This window comes from Rhopalosiphum padi, chromosome 1 (assembly GCF_020882245.1).
Source record: "Rhopalosiphum padi isolate XX-2018 chromosome 1, ASM2088224v1, whole genome shotgun sequence".
Taxonomy (NCBI): Eukaryota; Metazoa; Arthropoda; class Insecta; order Hemiptera; family Aphididae; genus Rhopalosiphum; species Rhopalosiphum padi.
The window spans coordinates 47,565,357-47,583,634 of record NC_083597.1 but is presented as its reverse complement, the minus strand read 5'-3'; the positions used below and the strand labels follow the sequence as shown (position 1 = coordinate 47,583,634).

General features: G+C 28.8%; 2 protein-coding genes across 11 annotated transcripts in view; both read left to right on the top strand.

Annotated features, from left to right (window-relative positions):
* The window catches only part of LOC132931693 (sodium/hydrogen exchanger 9B2-like), a 77,540-nt gene extending 73,080 nt beyond the window's left edge, over positions 1-4,460 (top strand). For all 10 annotated transcript variants that reach the window (XM_060997630.1, XM_060997625.1, XM_060997628.1 and 7 more), the window contains 5 exons: positions 1,211-1,386; positions 1,901-2,055; positions 2,627-3,004; positions 3,762-3,863; positions 4,173-4,460. In XM_060997630.1, coding sequence (XP_060853613.1) covers positions 1,211-1,386; positions 1,901-2,055; positions 2,627-3,004; positions 3,762-3,863; positions 4,173-4,346 — 985 coding nt within the window. In that variant the 3' untranslated portion in view covers positions 4,347-4,460. The remainder of the gene's footprint in view (positions 1-1,210; positions 1,387-1,900; positions 2,056-2,626; positions 3,005-3,761; positions 3,864-4,172) is intronic.
* Positions 4,461-5,918: 1,458 nt separating this feature from the next.
* LOC132932458 (sodium/hydrogen exchanger 9B2-like) lies at positions 5,919-18,057 on the top strand. Its single transcript, XM_060998841.1, has 8 exons — positions 5,919-6,144; positions 12,031-12,459; positions 14,302-14,487; positions 15,101-15,276; positions 15,583-15,743; positions 16,344-16,724; positions 16,956-17,057; positions 17,672-18,057. The coding sequence occupies exons 2-8, from the start codon at positions 12,035-12,037 to the stop codon at positions 17,843-17,845; spliced, it is 1,605 nt and encodes a 534-aa protein (XP_060854824.1). The 5' UTR covers positions 5,919-6,144; positions 12,031-12,034; the 3' UTR covers positions 17,846-18,057.
* Positions 18,058-18,278: the final 221 nt, after the last annotated feature.

Genomic DNA, 18,278 nt, shown 5'->3' with positions numbered 1-18,278 from the left:
ATTTTCATTTTGTGGGTGGTTTAGGATAATCGGGTAACAAAATGCATTTAATTTTCTTATAACTTTATTGGATAACTTATTCGAACAAAAAAATTGTATGTACATATTATCATAATATAACATAATATAGTATAATATACGACCCTTCCATTTATAAATGGAATATACTAAACGTAGGATGTATGTTCGTCTTGACTACACTGGCAACCATAAATTCTGGTCAAAAAATGTAATTACTGACGAAAATGGTTCATTGTTTAATTTTGTAGATACGAACTTTTATAATATTACTTCAAATTAAAAAGCCTAGTGGTATAACCTGGGAGACCATTAAATTTTTCGCGTAATAACGTGATATTCGTGTAAGCTATATAGTAAGCGGCATTACGAACCACATACCACTAGTATCAATATCTAAGAAAACTGGACATAAAAAAAAAATAGTCACGCAATTCAAATTTGGCATTCGTAATGAAACAATCATCTCTACTTAGAAAAGTTCAAAAGTTCAAAAGTTGTTCGTGTTTATACCTCACATATATTGCGTTTTTGTTTACAACGGAGAAAGGGATAAAAATGAAAGTCTTTCATTATGTAGGAGGATGATATAGTAATTTTTTGGGTGCGATATGACGTTATTTTTATCTGATCTTTTTTTCTTTACATTATCTAGGTTGCCTCTAGCAATACGTTACCATAGCAACCTCTAAAACAGTTTCATAGACAAATTCCACCACTTAAAATCTATGATTAATTGCTTTGCCTGAGATTTTATTGAAAATTAACAATATTTGATTTTGACTGAAATTTACATTCTCTTTTTCTCTTCTACATATTTTAAGTAAAATAACCAATTAATACTTGAAAACATTATATTATTTCCTAGAACAAAACACCTGAAATATTTTCCAGATTATTTGTATCTATGCTTTGCTTTATATAATACATAATATATATATATATGCAATATGTATATTGTATATTATGTCATAGACTCTGTAACTCACATTAAAGTGTAAATAATTATTTTTATTTTAAATTATAAATATATTTTTACTGTTTGTCGTTTTGCATTTTTTTTTTATATTAACATAATTATATTAGTTTATTGAATAATATGTACTATTTAATATTAAATAGAACATTATTATTTGATATATGTTGTTTTTCGAGAATTATCTTTGATCGGTTGCAATTTGTTGTTCTAAAGGTTCACTCTGTCTGCCGTTAGTCCAGCTATATTAGTGCCGGGCCTATTCCAACTGAAACGTTTGGGCTATGGTGAAGTAAAAGGCGTTAATACTCTGTTAATCGCCGCGTCGAGCTTGGATAATATTGTTTCCATATGCGCATTTCGGATAGTATTAGGTGTTTTATTTATGACTGGTAAGTTTAAAATGATTGGCCATAGACATGAAGAATGAAATAAACGTAAATTCATGACGTCAACGTCATCTATAGCAACAATTGATTATATTCAATATCTTAAACTTAAAAACGTACTACGAGTACATACTGAAAACTATTATTTTAATTTCACTTCACAAATATAAATTAATATACAATTAGTTTATTTTTTAATAGAATTGTAAATTGTATATTAGTCTATTTTATTATAAAATTATAAAATTGAAAAATGTAAAAAATAAATTCAATTTATTATACATTAATTGATTAAAATAATATTATTATTATTTGCCATAGAAGAAGGTGCGATTAATTTTACAAGTTACGCAAACAGAACTATGCATTAAAAATAAATAGTTGTATTGACAAGTTCATAAATTTAATATAAGTTAATATATAATTAATTTAATATTACAGTGTTATTCACACCATTAATTTAATTTAATTATTAAATTCAATATTTTATTGTTTGCGTTTATTTCTATTGTATTAGGTAGTGTAACTAGTAAAATAATTCAAGGACTCATCGACGTATCCATAGGAACCGTGTTGGGAGTCATATGGGGTTTCTTTTTGATTTTTGTTCCTCCATCACCGTGGGCCATGATATATAAAAAACCAAAAACTGAAAACACTATCACTTCACAAGTAAATATTTAATATATATTTATTATTTATAAACATAAAAATCATTATAAACGATTATTTATTTCAACTAATAAATATAGACTTGCTTAACTTATATTTTTAATTTTACTAATACTTAATTTGTTTTTAAATCTAACTATGCATCGTGAAAAACTTTTTATGGATTTTAAGTTTTATACCTACTTATTAGTTATTATGTACTTATATTTTAACTATTATAGTTTCCTACAAAAGCTTCTATATTTAATTTTATACTTTGAGTAAGCATATCATAATAATTAAAACTGATAATACAGTTTTCATAAGTACCTATCTATTATGATGACATTGAAAAAATAAAGGTCCAATTAAATTTCATTAAACATTACATATTAGCTAATTTATAAAATGTTTTAATTTATTACTGTATAATAGATATTTTTTCTTAATAATCTTATTAATCATAATTCCTTATGTGCATTAATTCAAGGTGGTTAAAATTACGACCAAATACAATTGTAATGATAAATTTCAGTTGTAATATCTGCACCACAATTATATTATGATAACCTGTTTTTGTATTCCAAAACAGCGGTTGAACCGGTTGATAACAGCTAAAAGGTCGTTCTTACTGGGCGCTGGTGGATTTCTAGTGATGACCGGCAGCCGATGGTGTGGTTATCCTGTAGCCGGTCCACTGGCGTGTATCATATCAGCGTTCGTGGCAAGTACCGGTTGGAGGTGGAGATTAAAAATGCAAAATCGAAATAACCCAACGATTTCAGTCGATGAAAATTGTGGTGACGAAGATCAGGACCAGGAAAAACCGGTCGAAAAGGTTTTCGAATATGTATGGGATGGTCTCCAACCGTCCGTCTTTGCGTTTTTGGGTACTGACATAAAATTTGAACTACTCAAGAATTTAGACAAGGTTTTAGTCGGATTACTTGTGCTCACGTTTGGAATCACAGTAAGTATTTAAACAATAAATTAATTTATTCTTCATTGTGGCATACAAAAGACAACAGTAGATAATTTGTATATACAGTAAGCAGTATAAATTTAATGTGGCACTTACACAATATTTTTATTTTCATGTGCGTTTACTATTTAACACACTGTTATATGATAATATTTTGAAGTCAAATGAATAAGTACGTGAACACGCATATATACGGTGTACACCGTATATGTACTACCTATACATTTCAAAACAATTAGTCGAATTTTTATCCTAAAAATGTATGTTTAATGATAAATAATAATGACAACAGATGTTAGAACTACTACATGAATCTATTTTAAAATATTCTACAATAATAAAAAAAAACAATGTAGTTGAATTAGTAAACCTGCTTTAAGATTTATGTAAAAGAATAAATATGGAACTATATTACTTTTTTGGTTCAGTTGGAAATTTTAAACGTTGCATGGATTTGAACAATTAAATATGGTCGGTGTTTGATTTTCAGTTCAAATTTCAAATAGAAAATTCACGAACTAAACATTTTAATACAACACACATACTATTTCTATTTTACTGTTAAAGTAAAATTAATGTACATGCATAGTATGTCAAGTCGTTAAAATGTTTTTAGACTTATTTTTAATATATGTATATATTATAATAAGACATAAATAAATAATATCAAATAGCTTAGAATAAAAAATATACCTCAGTAACTTAACTAAAATAAATATTTAAATAATATTAATGCATTTTATAGGTTCGTATGATTGTCACTACATGTTCGGTATTAGGCTCGGGATTCAGTCGTAAGGAAATCATATTCGTCAACATTTCGTGGCTTCCCAAGGCTACCATACAGGTAAGTGGTCACGAGTTAACCAAAAGTACTATATGTAGGCAAGGCCGTAACAGAAAAAAAAATTCGGGGTAGGGGCATCCAAAATTTTTATTAGATAATATAAACGTTGAAAATGTATGGTCAATAAACTATATTCATCACTAAAATATTTCTACTTTTAAAAATTTCGGGGGGGGTCCGGACCCCTGGACCCTCCCCCCAGTTACGGCCTTGTGTGTAGGTACTATATCACGTCTATGTACGAAATTGTTTAATAAATCAATATTTTTAAATTGTCATATTCATTTTTTGTTCTCAATATTTTTGCAGGCTATTCTAGCTCCGTTTGCATTAATTATAGCGAAAGACTTGGGTACGCCAGAAGACATCGAATGTGGAACTCGACTGGTGACCATCGCAGTGATTTCCATTTTGTTCACTGCGCCTATAGGGTCGATCGGCATAAAACTATTCGGTCCTCGTTTACTGCCTAGAGCCAATTGACTGATGGAAGTATAATAGAAATAGCCATGTTTGTAATTTTTTGTTTTTACATTATTTTATAACATTTTATTAATAGGATTTAATCATTAAAAATATATACACATTTTAAAATAATTGCTGTCTGATTATTGTAATATTATTGTTTAAGCACATCATACATCAGCTATCTACTTAATAAAGTATTTTATTATCCGCGAACATATTTATTTTATCGTAAATATACACCGTTAAAAAACATCAACTATTATCATATATCTACTTACTATGATTACAATTTTAGTGTTTTAGCTAAACTTATTTTTACGGCACCTGTACTGGTTCTACCAACGATCAAAATATTTTCGACACCAATGGTACGTAAACTATAATATGGCCATATATTCTAAACGAAATATATATTCATGGAGGAAACGTTGTGCTTGGGTCGGTCACACAATTTAAAACACCATTAAAACCACCGTATTACCAGATTTAGACAGACTTGTTTATGATAAATCGCAGCTGATATTATATCGATGACGGTTTGAATTTAAGCGATATGGTTGTTATGAAATACAAACAATTAGTGACCATCGCGGGTGTTTTCACGAAATACTCACGTGATGTTTGTTTATTTATTCGTGGAAACAGATATGGTTTAAAAAAAATTAAAAATTAAAATGTTGACAGAACTACATTATTAAAAACATTATTAGCTAAATAATTTACTGTAGATAAAGGAACTTCTCATTTGAAAAACAAAATTTTGTATTTCTACAGGACACTCCTAGGGTGTCCTAGATTTATGATTGAATATAAGTTTAGACCTGCATTTTATATTTGTTTTATATTTGTTAACAATATAAACAACTCAAATAGCTATGTTAAAAATCTTTACAATGCACATTTGTCAGAATTTCAGTTATATATTTACAGACATTTGTTTAATCTGTCACCGGCAACGCCATGCGGAGTGCAGGATCAGCTAATAATCTATAATATAAAATACTAAAACCAATAATCAAGTGATATTGTCACTCCCTAGTTCCGAGTAACGAAAAGATTAAAAATTGAAATACGTTTCACTTGAAATCTTTTCCTAATCATTTTAGTTGGTAATCGTGATCTATCACAATAAGTGGATACTGCGAAATTAATTTTGGGAATTATTTGCATGGTATAAAATGCAATAAGTAATGACTTGTTTATTGGCTTAACAAAAATAATATATACAAAATGATGTAGTATATACAATGTATATTATGTATGTATATTACATACATGCACTATCGTAAAACCAGTAATCCGTTCCGCTCACGACTGTAAAATATATGATACATTAAAATGTATACAATATAATAACACAACAATAAATAATGTGTTATTATACATCTATTTTCGGAATTAGTTCGCATAATTCTAGTCCGAAACGCATTGATCTATCTGTGTAAACATGTAAATATTGAAAAACAAAAGTAATTAAAATACCTGCAAACTCCAATATATACGTATCATAATGTATCTAACCTGTGTGATGGTAGGGTCAACCACGAGATAAATTGTAAAAATATAACTTATTCTTTTAAAACAGCAATACTCGTTAGTCTGCGTTTGCTGATCCTAACGACAACATGATCTGCTACACTGCAATTCAATCGCGTATTTACCATGGTCGTAATAAGTTCCAACGAAACGCGTATTTTTAGTGTGCCCGTTAATACATTACGACATTGAACTAGCACGAATTTCAATTTTTCAGCTTGAATTTAGAAAAGAACAAATCCGAAAATTAATTTGAAAAAATATTGTTATTGACTGAGTGAGTACCAATTCAACACACATTTTAATATATTTCACATGTGTAATAATGTTATATACTGAAGTCATTCTTTATGTATTGCGTCCAGATGCGTATTTTATTATAATAAAAGTATAATATGATGTGTACAGACTATTTTTGTAGGTATCATTTATAAAATAATGTATAAGGTATAAATTGGATATATTTATTTTCAATGTATTTTCGAATAACAATTAGATTAATAATAAATACGTATATTTTAGTTACCCACGAATTCATGACATGCCTTTTCAATTTTTCACATTACTATTGATTAGTTTTAACAATGATATTTTTTTAATATCGTTTACCGTCTACTGCGTTTAAATTGGTGTACAAATAGTATAGTATATTATGATAATAAAAACTAACATAGTGATTTCGACTAATAATTGAATAGTAAAAATTATTTTCCATGTAATTTACCGAGGAAATCACGGACAAAAAACTATGAAATTCCTAAGTAATTTTTTAGGGTACAACAGAATCCCAAACGATAGAATACCAGTAATTAAACATTTGGTGTAAATATTTTTTAATAATTTTCTTAATGTAAATTTTTCACCAGAAAATATCAATTTAAATTCTAAAACAACACACATAAATATAATACTATTTTAAGTTCCATATATTTTTTTTTATATAACTAATGACTTTAATAAATTTATATTTTTTTATTAATAAATAAACTGTTATTGTAAATCGACTCATGTTTTTATTTTTATAATAACTATAATTTTAGATTATCTGTTTATTTAAATTAAATTTCAAACCTACTTTTAACACGCCCATATGAATGTGCTGTTAAACTCTTTATATTAAACTACAAGTATGTGTTTTGTTTCAAATGCGCAATAATTATTATTTTAACTAAAAACATTTATCTATTTTTCTAATTGAATAGTAGGTACCATTATACGTACTTAAATAATATATTTTTACTTATACGAGAACAAAGATTTTTTCGTAAATATTATTGAAAATGTCTGACACAATCTAAGTATTATATTACAAATAATATTGGTACAAAGTAATCTTTGTGTAAACCATTACCTTAACCAAAATCGCCCATCATAATATTATTATTATTATATATAACATTACAAGCTCATACATTCCATATTTTTGGATAAAATCCAATTTTTTTTTTTACGTCTACAGTTAACTGAATGAAAAATGAAATGTACAATCTGAATACTTTACAGCCACGTAGACTAAAACTTACTGAAGTAAGGTCACTATAAATTAAAAACTCGTTTTTATGGCTTGTTAAAGACTGACGAAGATTACAATATTTTTTTATACATATTTATAATGCTCTATTGTATGTGTACGACGATTCAATATAAAATCGTTATTACTGTATATTTATCGTGGAATCTTGTAGTACCATCTATAATTTATCTAATCCGCCCGTGAACATTGAACATATCATTATTATAAATAAAATGTTTTATCGTGAATAATGAATACAATATCTATAAAGGATTAAACATAATATTATTATTATTATCTTAAGATCATACAAAACATCTATTAACATAGACATTCCAATTATTGTATTCAGGAATTTCTACTGTATGATTATTATAGGGGTTTTGGGATAAATATATATAGTCAAAAAAATATTAAATAACGTAAAATGGAAAACTATGAAAATATTAACTTTAATTTTCAGTTGACTTATTTTGTTTTATACAATACAGAAAATATATAATTTTTTTATTTAAAAATCTTGAGATGAATATACTATTTTTACAGTAGGATGAAACCTTTATCTGTTAAACTGCAATTGATATGTATAAAACAACGGAGCATAATTTATTTTAGTTTTTATTTTCATTTTTTTTATACAAAATATATTCAAAAATAGTTCAGCTTACAAAATACACCAAAAAATACAATGCACATTTTGTACTCCATCATTATAATCAAATATTCCTAAATGTTTTTTATTCTTTTAAAATTAACTTTAAAACGTATTAATGGAAAACAAATAGTATTATATTTATCTTAGACATAAATATGTTAAAATATTGTTGGTATGTGTTTTTATTTCAAAATTTCAAAATTGGACTTTTTTATAAAAGTCGAACTATGGAGATTTATTATTGCGACATTTTAAATGGCTATCGTTATTATACAGTTTTAAAGAAACTTTAATTTTCAAGCACAATACTAATACAGAACATGGAGTGAATTGTACGTACCTATATTATATTATAATACAAAATACCTACTACATGAGTATACTGTTAAGTATTATGACGGGTTGAATATACTAACTGGTTAACGTGAGTCGATAATAACATGGAAAAAGTATAATAGTAATGTATATTGTATATAAAATAAAAAAATATTCAAATGTCCCGATGCAATTCAAATCATTTTATACTTAACGTTTACGACCGGCCACACTCGGTAATATATTATTATTATGTATATCATACCAACCGAAGTCTCAGAAAACAAAAGACCGGTACAGAATGCGAAAACCGTTTTACATTCGTCGGAGGGATATAATATATACGAGTGGGAATTGACGAGTGTCGTCGAGGAGTTAAATTGTTAAATCGCTGGTGTACACGAGTGTTGCCGTAATGGTCGATTACTTTAGAAACGCGTAGGGGAGGAAAGGAAAGAACGTGTAATTGTTTCTGTTCGTCGAAAAGGTTGATAAAAAAAAAAAAAAGCTAGAAAAAACTGCGCACAAAATACGTGTGTGCGTGTATGTGTATGTGTGTGTTTGTGTGTGTGTGTGTGTGAGAGAGAGAGAGATAAACGCATAAGCGTCCCGTACACATATTATACATGTATAAAAAGCGAAAAAAAAGAAAGAGAGCTTCGATCCAATCGTGATTCCGTTAGCGTTTTGTCTATTTCGTTATTCTTTTATTTCGCTCGTTTATATACATGTGTGTGTGTGTACTTAGTTCGTTCAGGGTTTTTTTTCGGGTCGTTTGTTTTCAGACTGGAGTGGATGCTGAACGGGACTATAGATATATACATATACACTAGCATCTTGGAATCCCACCCCTTCTTCACTCTCGCGCACCATCGCGGTGCCCACCAATTCCGTCGGCTGTATAATGTCATTAGGTATGCAATAGTAGTTGCATGGGACGAGAAAAGAAAACCTCCCCGAATGATCGTAAGAAGGTGATGACTTGTTCGCGGGATGTCTTCTGCACGGGGTCTCCCGGACCAAACGAAATAATGGTGTGGAGTGAGTGGACCCACGGCGGGGTAGGGGGGACGCGATTGTACGCTTAACTTATGTAAATTAGTGAGCACTCGACAGTGTATATACAATCGAGGCGAAAAGCTTCTTGTCGTACAGTCGGTGTGGCCGAGTCGTTAGCTTTTTATTCACCGTTTCGTTTTTTGCATGTATACACGCTACACACAGCCATGACTTTCCGTTTAATAGGATTTTTTCACTCTATATCCGTGCGCCTCACTACTGTTCTATGTAATAATATGCACGCCCGTAAAAGGAACTTTCCAATTTTTTTTTTATTTCGTTTTTATTTTTTGTTGTTTTTTTTTTCGCGAATTTTCTCTTATCTAAACCAGCTACGGCCGAATGTAGACCACTAGCAAACTGCAATCGCACTTCAGGTCGTTGCATATTTCATGACGTTAGAATTATATTATAACAATAACATAATATATCCGCAATATCCATAGAGGTAACACAGTGTATTTTCGTTTACAAACTATATGAATAATAATATTATTTTACAAACGATACTCGTCAACGCCGATTTATATAATACAATATTGTGTATCGGTTGGCTGGTAATATTGAATGTTAAATATGATGTATATTATATTATATTCTCGACACAGTTATCTATTCTGACATATACACGAATGACATATAATATGGTGTTAGACTATTTAATTATTTGAGGTCGTGTATTCGGCAAGAAAGATACTAATACTATTTTTTTTTATTTTATTTCATTTCAAATAAAAACTAACGCATAATTTAATATGATTATTATTGTATGTTACCTATTTTTTATAAGAGCACCATGTACACTCGATTCAAACTAAAATAAATCAAATATTTTTGAAGTAAATAATTAATAAAAAATAATAATTTTCGCTGTATCAAAAAAAAAGTAATAATAATAATATAATACTGATAGACCGTAAAATATTTTTTTGTGTGTATTAATTTCAAAGATCAGAACATATTTTTAAAAGCAATATTTATTGTTAAAGCGGCTTTTACTTTTATGTTTGTTTTTTAAGTAGAAAAAAGCCGAATTTACCTGTTAAAAACTTGAATTAATTCCAATCTAAATACATAAAAACGTTTTATTTAAATATTTATACGTGTTTTTCAAGATAGTTTCCCAGAGGATAAAACTTTTAAAAGTTTATTTAGTCAACTTTTTTAAACTCGTTTTATTACAGTTCAAGGGTTCTTATAATATCGTTTTTATTTCTGAAATGTTCCGCTCAAAAACACAAAAATCCAAACAGGTAATAATAATAGTGTTATAAGAATTATATCGGTGTGCATGTTAGACGCATTTTGTTCGACTGTAACAGCCATACTCAATCTGTGGCTTTCCAAACTTTTTTGTGTAGACTAACAAAACTTAAATTTAAAATCTAAAATCATATACTAATTGATAAATAATGTTAAACATTATTCAATAATCATAAAATTGTATTTTTAATTTTTTTTTTATGAAAATTTTCTTCCCTAAAAACGTCTTGATTTCTATATTTAAGCTTATGAATATTAAAACAAAAATATGTTAGTGACTCAAACTCCTTTTAAAGACGGAACAATGACAATAATTTTAGTGATAAGTCTGACATGGTTTGGATGATTTACAATTAATGAGTCTATATTATGTCATGTTTAATTCGATAAAGTCTATCGAATAAACTATATTATTATTATGTTATAATAGTTTAAATTTTAATACGATTTCAAGTTATAGTACATGTCTATCTATAATATAGGTATATGCAAGTTAAATAAATAATATATTTATTGTTTAGAAAATTCATTCAACGTTTGTTGATTTTTGATCGACGAATAAAAAAATTGGCTATGGTAAAACAACAGTTAATACACGTATTTTGCAATAAAAATTATAAATAGTTCAAATGCGTAGCTTATAGAAAAAGGTTCAAAAGAAATTAAAAAAAAATAATTAGACAATAAAACGTGGTATTCTTACACCTTAAACAAGGCATTAATAAATATTTTTTTAAATATTTAAGAAAGTTTATCTTAATCGACTTGAAAACACGTTTAAATAACGACAAAGTACGGTTTCAAAGTGCACTTAACTCAAATGCGGCACCCAACAAAATTATCGAACGAGTATCCTATGTATTATATCCAGTAGAGATAAAATAAATATTTGTAGAATGTGAACTAAATGAAAATTATCCAAATGAATATAACATTTATAGTAATAATATAATTGAATTTAGTATAAATTGTATACTTAAAATTTTATAATATTTTAACATTTTATTCTATACTCGCCTATTGTTTGTAGCATATAGTCATATACAATTTAGTACAGTAGGAAATAATAATTTATTTAAAAATGATACATTTTGAATCAAAATAAAATAAGTTTTTTTTATTTTAACCTCAAAAAAAGTTTATTTTGATTTAGCAATTACTTTAAAAATGTACCATTATTACAATGTAATAAATTACACTTAATTACACTCCTATTCAATTTTGTAAGTGATTTCCTGTGGACGTTATTTTGTTTTTTAATTCATAAAGTTTAAACTTTCATCAAATCAATCATATAACCTCGCAGGCCACGTTAGATGTATGCTTATTAACTATCGAGGAAAACTTTCGGCCGACAGGACTATGACGGGCGACGTAAACGGTACAAAGTGCAGCCAGGAACTGCATCAACACCAAGACGACGCCCGCGTGCAGTTCACGGACAGTTGTAATGCAGGCGTCAGTAACGGTGACGGTTCAGCTTCCACGAGCTGTTTCGACGAACGGCTTCCGTCGATCGCGGCCAACGTCGTGGCAATGATTCTGGCCGTGGCCATTGCGTGGTCGCTGCTGTACGTGAACATGTCGCCGGAGCTGATGGCCGTGCCCGGCGGCAGTCTGGCGTCCATATTCATGCTGTACGTGACTGGCACGGTGGCCGGTAAGCTCATCACCAAGGTGGGCGGTCTGCCTCCGCTGCTGGGCATGATGCTGGCCGGTATCGCTCTCCAGAATTCCGGTCTGTACAACGTCACCGGTTGGTGTTTCCATTTGGTGTCTACCATGAGGTGAGCCGCTTAAAATAGAATTTTAAATTTCTACGGAGATACCGCTCCGCATCGCACCCTTAAAAAATAATTGACGAATCAGGACTACATTATCGGTTTTATAGACAAAAACAAACCGGTCGTCTTTAAACTAACAAAAATTATTACCTACTTTTCATATTTTTCAATTGCGATGAAATATCCACGTACGTGAAATAATATCGATTATTTTTTTCTCTTCTTGTCATTCATCGTCTTTTGTACTGAAGTATCGTTGTGCGTAATACTATTGGTACGTATTGGTTGCTATTTAGGAACTCAGTTATAATAATTAGTAAAGGTCATGCAGTTGTATCTTCCTGAGATTTTCGATTACAATTTTCACTAATATTTGTCTTTCAATCGTTTGTTCATTATTACTCATAATATGATTATGTTTACCATTTAATGCTTGACATTATTTACCAATTTTGGTTAAAATATTAATTAGAATTCTAATATTTATTAGAACACTCCCATTTCATTTGTCTACCTCTACATTGTCTAAAAAATTAATATTTACCTATAATTAATAATTATTTAATAATATTAATTATTTTCTAAGTTTAGAGATAACAATTTAAAAATTGTTCCATTATACCTATAATAAATACTTTTTAATACTGTTACGTTGTCGGCTAAACAGCCAAACAATTACTTCTCCGAAAATATGTCTTAAAAGGCAATATTATTATTTATACTATTTACAATGGTGGTCACGATATCACGTATTTATTATTTTTATTATCTCTATAAAAATATATATTAGCTTAAAAAATTAAAATTGATTCAAAAAATCATTTGAAATTGTTTGAATTTTAGGTTTAAAATATTATATCTTTGATCTACTGATAATCGTTCGTAATCACGTGTGTTATCAATTAGGTAAAACATTCGCAACCACGTAGTATTGTAGCACATTACCACCGATATTAAATGCCTGAAATTACCTTTATGAAAATAATCTTAAGGTTATACGTATTACAAAATATGCTACAATTAAATATTTTATTATTTTGAAATTTTATTACTGCTGTAATGAATTTATTTATACTTTTTTATCATACAATTATTATTATTACATTTAATTTAATCGTAATTATTGATACACTATTACGATATAAGTTCAGATGTATGTATAGATAAATGAAATATTATTATTACGAGTATAATAATATTATTAATTGTTATGTCCATACATTTTTGTACTAATTATTTTCAATTATACATCGTCCGCTTCAAAATACAAATCCCGTTATTATAGCACCAATCGCAATATAAATTATTGATAAAAGTACAATTATTGCTATATTATATTTTATATCATAAATATATAAATTAATTAATGTATATTTGTAGTTTATGTACTCAAAAATTATCTAACCCAATTCAACGAAATGTTCAGAGATTGTTATTAGAGATATCAGCAATGTTTTTGAGAGTAGTTTTAATCGTGTTAAAAATATACCAAGTGCTACATCCAATCTGTCACAGGCGGGTTGCCTATTTCGGTTGAATTAGGCAACAGTTTACTGCAAAGCTAGGTACGTCGGGTCCGATTTGCCAGAGAAATGAGGTACACTAAAACCAAGATGCATCTATGTATTTTATATTCATTTATTTTTTCACCGCCGAATACGAACTATATAGTATTATATAAATATGTATTTATAAATATTGAATACCTACATAAAATAAAAATTTTCTAAATTTCGTAAAAATTGAATGAAATGAAATTGTGTATCTTGAAGGACTAAGTATATGATGTTTTCACTTAATATTTCCATAGAAATAAATTACAGCTGAATTTTCGGTGTTATGCAGAGAAGCCGCACTAACTGTCATATTGATCAAAGGCGGTCTGGAATTGAACGCCGGTCAGTTGCGCCGGCTAAGCGGTGTCGTGGCCAGGCTAACGGTGTTGCCGTGTGTGGCCGAAGCCGTGGCCGCAGGTGTGGCCGCACATTTCATTTTGCCAGACTTCTCGTTAGTTTGGGGCCTTACACTCGGGTAAGTACCTAATTTATTACAATATTATCATATGAATGATGAGTATACGACATACGTGCAATCTAGTCGAATTTCAAAGTACCTATAAATTAATTGAAATTATTAGAGGATGATCTTTAAAAATCAAACATCGATAGTGGTTGTTTGAATTGCGACACCTCTCTAGTTTGACAGATGGCCCTGAAGATAAACTTTCATTACTATATTATAGTAGATATTAACTTAAAGGTTCTCATTCAAAACACAAGAAATACTGTTTTATTCCATAGCCCTTTATTATTAACTAATTAATATATCAGTCATTCAGTCAACAATACTTCAATAGTATGTGTGTAAACTAATACCAAAAACTTAATATAGAACCTTAAAAATACAAATAACTAAAGTAACTTGATACGAAACAATACTATTTAAAAGAAGATTCAACTACAAAATAGTTACTGGGTACAAATCCGAACAATAAAGGTAGTAATAAAACTGTTATAATATAATTTAAATGTGAAATATACTGAATAAAACTTTTTTTTTTCTATAGATATCTCTGAAAATTTGTTAACCAAATATATTTTTTTCTGCTTTTTTTCGCATTAAATATTCATTTATCTATTTTAAGGTTTACCTTATCAGCCGTCAGCCCTGCTGTATTAGTTCCAAGTCTATTCCGACTTAAGCGCTTAGGGTATGGCGAAGTAAAAGGTATTAACACGTTGTTGATTGCTGCTTCAAGTTTGGACGATGCTGTATCTATCAGTGTATTTGGTATTTTATTAGGTGTATTATTCTCGACTGGTATGTATAATATGACTATTTTTTTCTTTTTAATTTTTGGAAATCCATGAAATGATAATGTAATTTTAAGCAATAAGACTAAAAGACTAAATTAGAGTCGTATTATTATATTATATATTTTATTTTAAAATATATAATTTTATTCATTATCAATATAATATTTTTTTTTCACGAAACTATTTTTTTATATAATAAATGATTTATTAATAATTGATACACGCCCATAATTATATTTTTAAAACTTTCATAAAATAATTAAATAAATTTAATTTTGATTAAAGTTATATTTTTTGTATATTTTTATAGGTAGCTTGACCAGTAAGATAATACAAGGACCAATAGACGTGTCAATTGGAACCGTAATAGGTCTTATGTGGGGTTGCATTTTGATTTTTGTACCTCCATCGCCTTGGGCCATGATGTACAATAAACGAGAAAGCAATTATCAAAACACCAAAAAATCAGAAGTAAATTTATTATTGTTTTAAAATAGTTTTTGTATCATAGAGTAATTTTATCAGTTTTATAGTTTTATACTGAAAAGTGAAAATAGATAAGATATTAGCTTAATAAAACTATACATTACAAAAACGAATCATCAAAGTACGTGTATCTCCTCTTCTATTCCATTGAAAAATCTTCCCTAACAAATTACAAGTTGTAGTTTTTAATAATCAGTAATGTTTAAATATTCATTCCCTAAATTTGTATAGTTTAAGTTTAAGCCTACAAACCGTTAGGATTAATTTGGAGAAGGGGGAGACTGCCTTGTTTAACTAAGTTCGCCTTACAAATTCTGGGAAAGAATTTACTATTAATTAACCTGCGATAGGTAACTTATATTTTGTTCAGGGAAATTCTACTATAGAAGGAACAGAAAGATTCACATATACGTGATACTCTAACAATTATAATTTTATATTATGTGCAATTTGTTTAATTTTCGCTATCCCCCCTCCAATACTCACCTATCTGTATACACCGATACAATATTATTTATAACGTTATAATAATAAATGCGTATAATATTCGTTAGAGTAAATTGTATTATTTTTACCGGAATATAGATTGAAAATTCCGTGACAACCAAAAGATCGTTTCTATTAGGCATGGGCGGGTTCTTAGCAGTGACCGGAAGTCAATGGTGTGGATATCCGGGAGCAGGGCCACTGGCGTGTATCATATCCGCGTTCGTGGCGGGCACTGGTTGGAGAAAACGGTCATCTCAACATAAACGAAACAATTCGGTGATTTCAGCTGACAGAGTGGATGAGGATGGCGAGGAAATCGAGGACGACGAGCTTCCAGTCGTACAGGTGTTTGAACATGCTTGGACATGTCTACAGCCAGTGCTATTCGCCTTCATAGGCACCGACCTTAAGTTTGAATTACTGAAAAGAGGCGACATGATCTTTCTCGGGCTGCTCGTACTAGCGTTCGGGCTCACGGTATGTCACGTGTATAAATTAAATTATATTATTGATATTGATGATATGTGATTAAGATACATTTTAATTTTATGGTTTTAAATCTAATAATTTTATGGGTACCAGAAACCTCTAATGGTATAAGTATTACATACATAAAATATTTATTTATTCATAAATTGACTTAAAATCTAAAATATATCGCAATCAAATATTTGGTTTTAGTATAATAGTATGTGTTATCGATTTTAGATTCGCCTAATTGTTACCACGTGTTCAGTGATTGGCACAGGTTTCAGCCGTAAGGAAGTATTATTCGTTAATATCGCGTGGCTTCCAAAGGCTACAGTACAGGTAACGTAAATCAAATTGTATATTTTTTTATGAATACTACGCTTGATAAATTAAGCATAGAAAAGTTATTATACAATAGAGCCATATTATTGAAATACGAGAAACTAAATGCATGCTTAAATTATGTAAATTAACAATATTATAAAAGTAATTTCAACTTGAATAAATGTTAAACGAAATAAAATATTTATCAAATTACTTGTAGTTATCATTCTTAACTAAATAAACTATAGTTTTTTCTATAGTAAAAAGCGTAAGACATGTGTGAACATTAAGCATTAACACGAGATGCATTCATTGGTACTTGTAATACATTTAGGATATATTATACATTGAGTATCATATAAATTATAAAATCAATACAAAACATTAAACTTTCTTGCAAGCGATTCAAAATATAATATATTATATAGCAGGGTTGCTCTGCTAAATTATCGGTTAGAGACGTTTGTGTTTTCTGATTAAAACTCGTTTGTAGTATAGCCAAAAAGTGGTCTAAATATATTTACTAATAGTGCTACGACAAACAATTAGACATATGAACTAAGATTTCTATTGGTTCTGATTATATTTCTATTTAAGAAATAATTGATTATTATGTTTTTTTATTATAGGCAGCTTTGGCACCAGTGGCTTTGGACATCGCAAGGAATTTAGGTACAGCAGAAGATATCGAATGTGCAACCAGATTAGTAACAATAGCTGTGATGTCCATTTTATTGACGGCACCTGTAGGTGCGTTTGGCATACAGTTATTTGGTCCCAGATTATTACCCAGAAACAGTTAACTACACATGTTTTTTTTTTAAACTATCGCGTAAAGAATCAATTAAACTGTACCCCAACGTATTTTAGAATAATTTAAAAGCTGTTTTAAATCAAAACTATTTCCCAAACCAAGATGACTACAGAAACTCGTTTAATTCATAAGTTTTGTTGTTTGTTTAAAATTACCTATAATATATTGCGTTAAAAATATATTAAACTGTTTAACAACGAATTTGACTAATATATTTATATATTATATACAATTTAAAATCAATATGGAGATCATTAATATCACTAACTTTAAGGCTTTATAGTTTCTGTTAGAAAATTGGATCTAATAATTATTGATGAACATTCAAGTACAAATGTTAACGATATTGGATGTTACGCCGTAAAATAACTACTCCTCAATCAAAAATTATGTTTATATATGATCATTTTCTATGAATGATA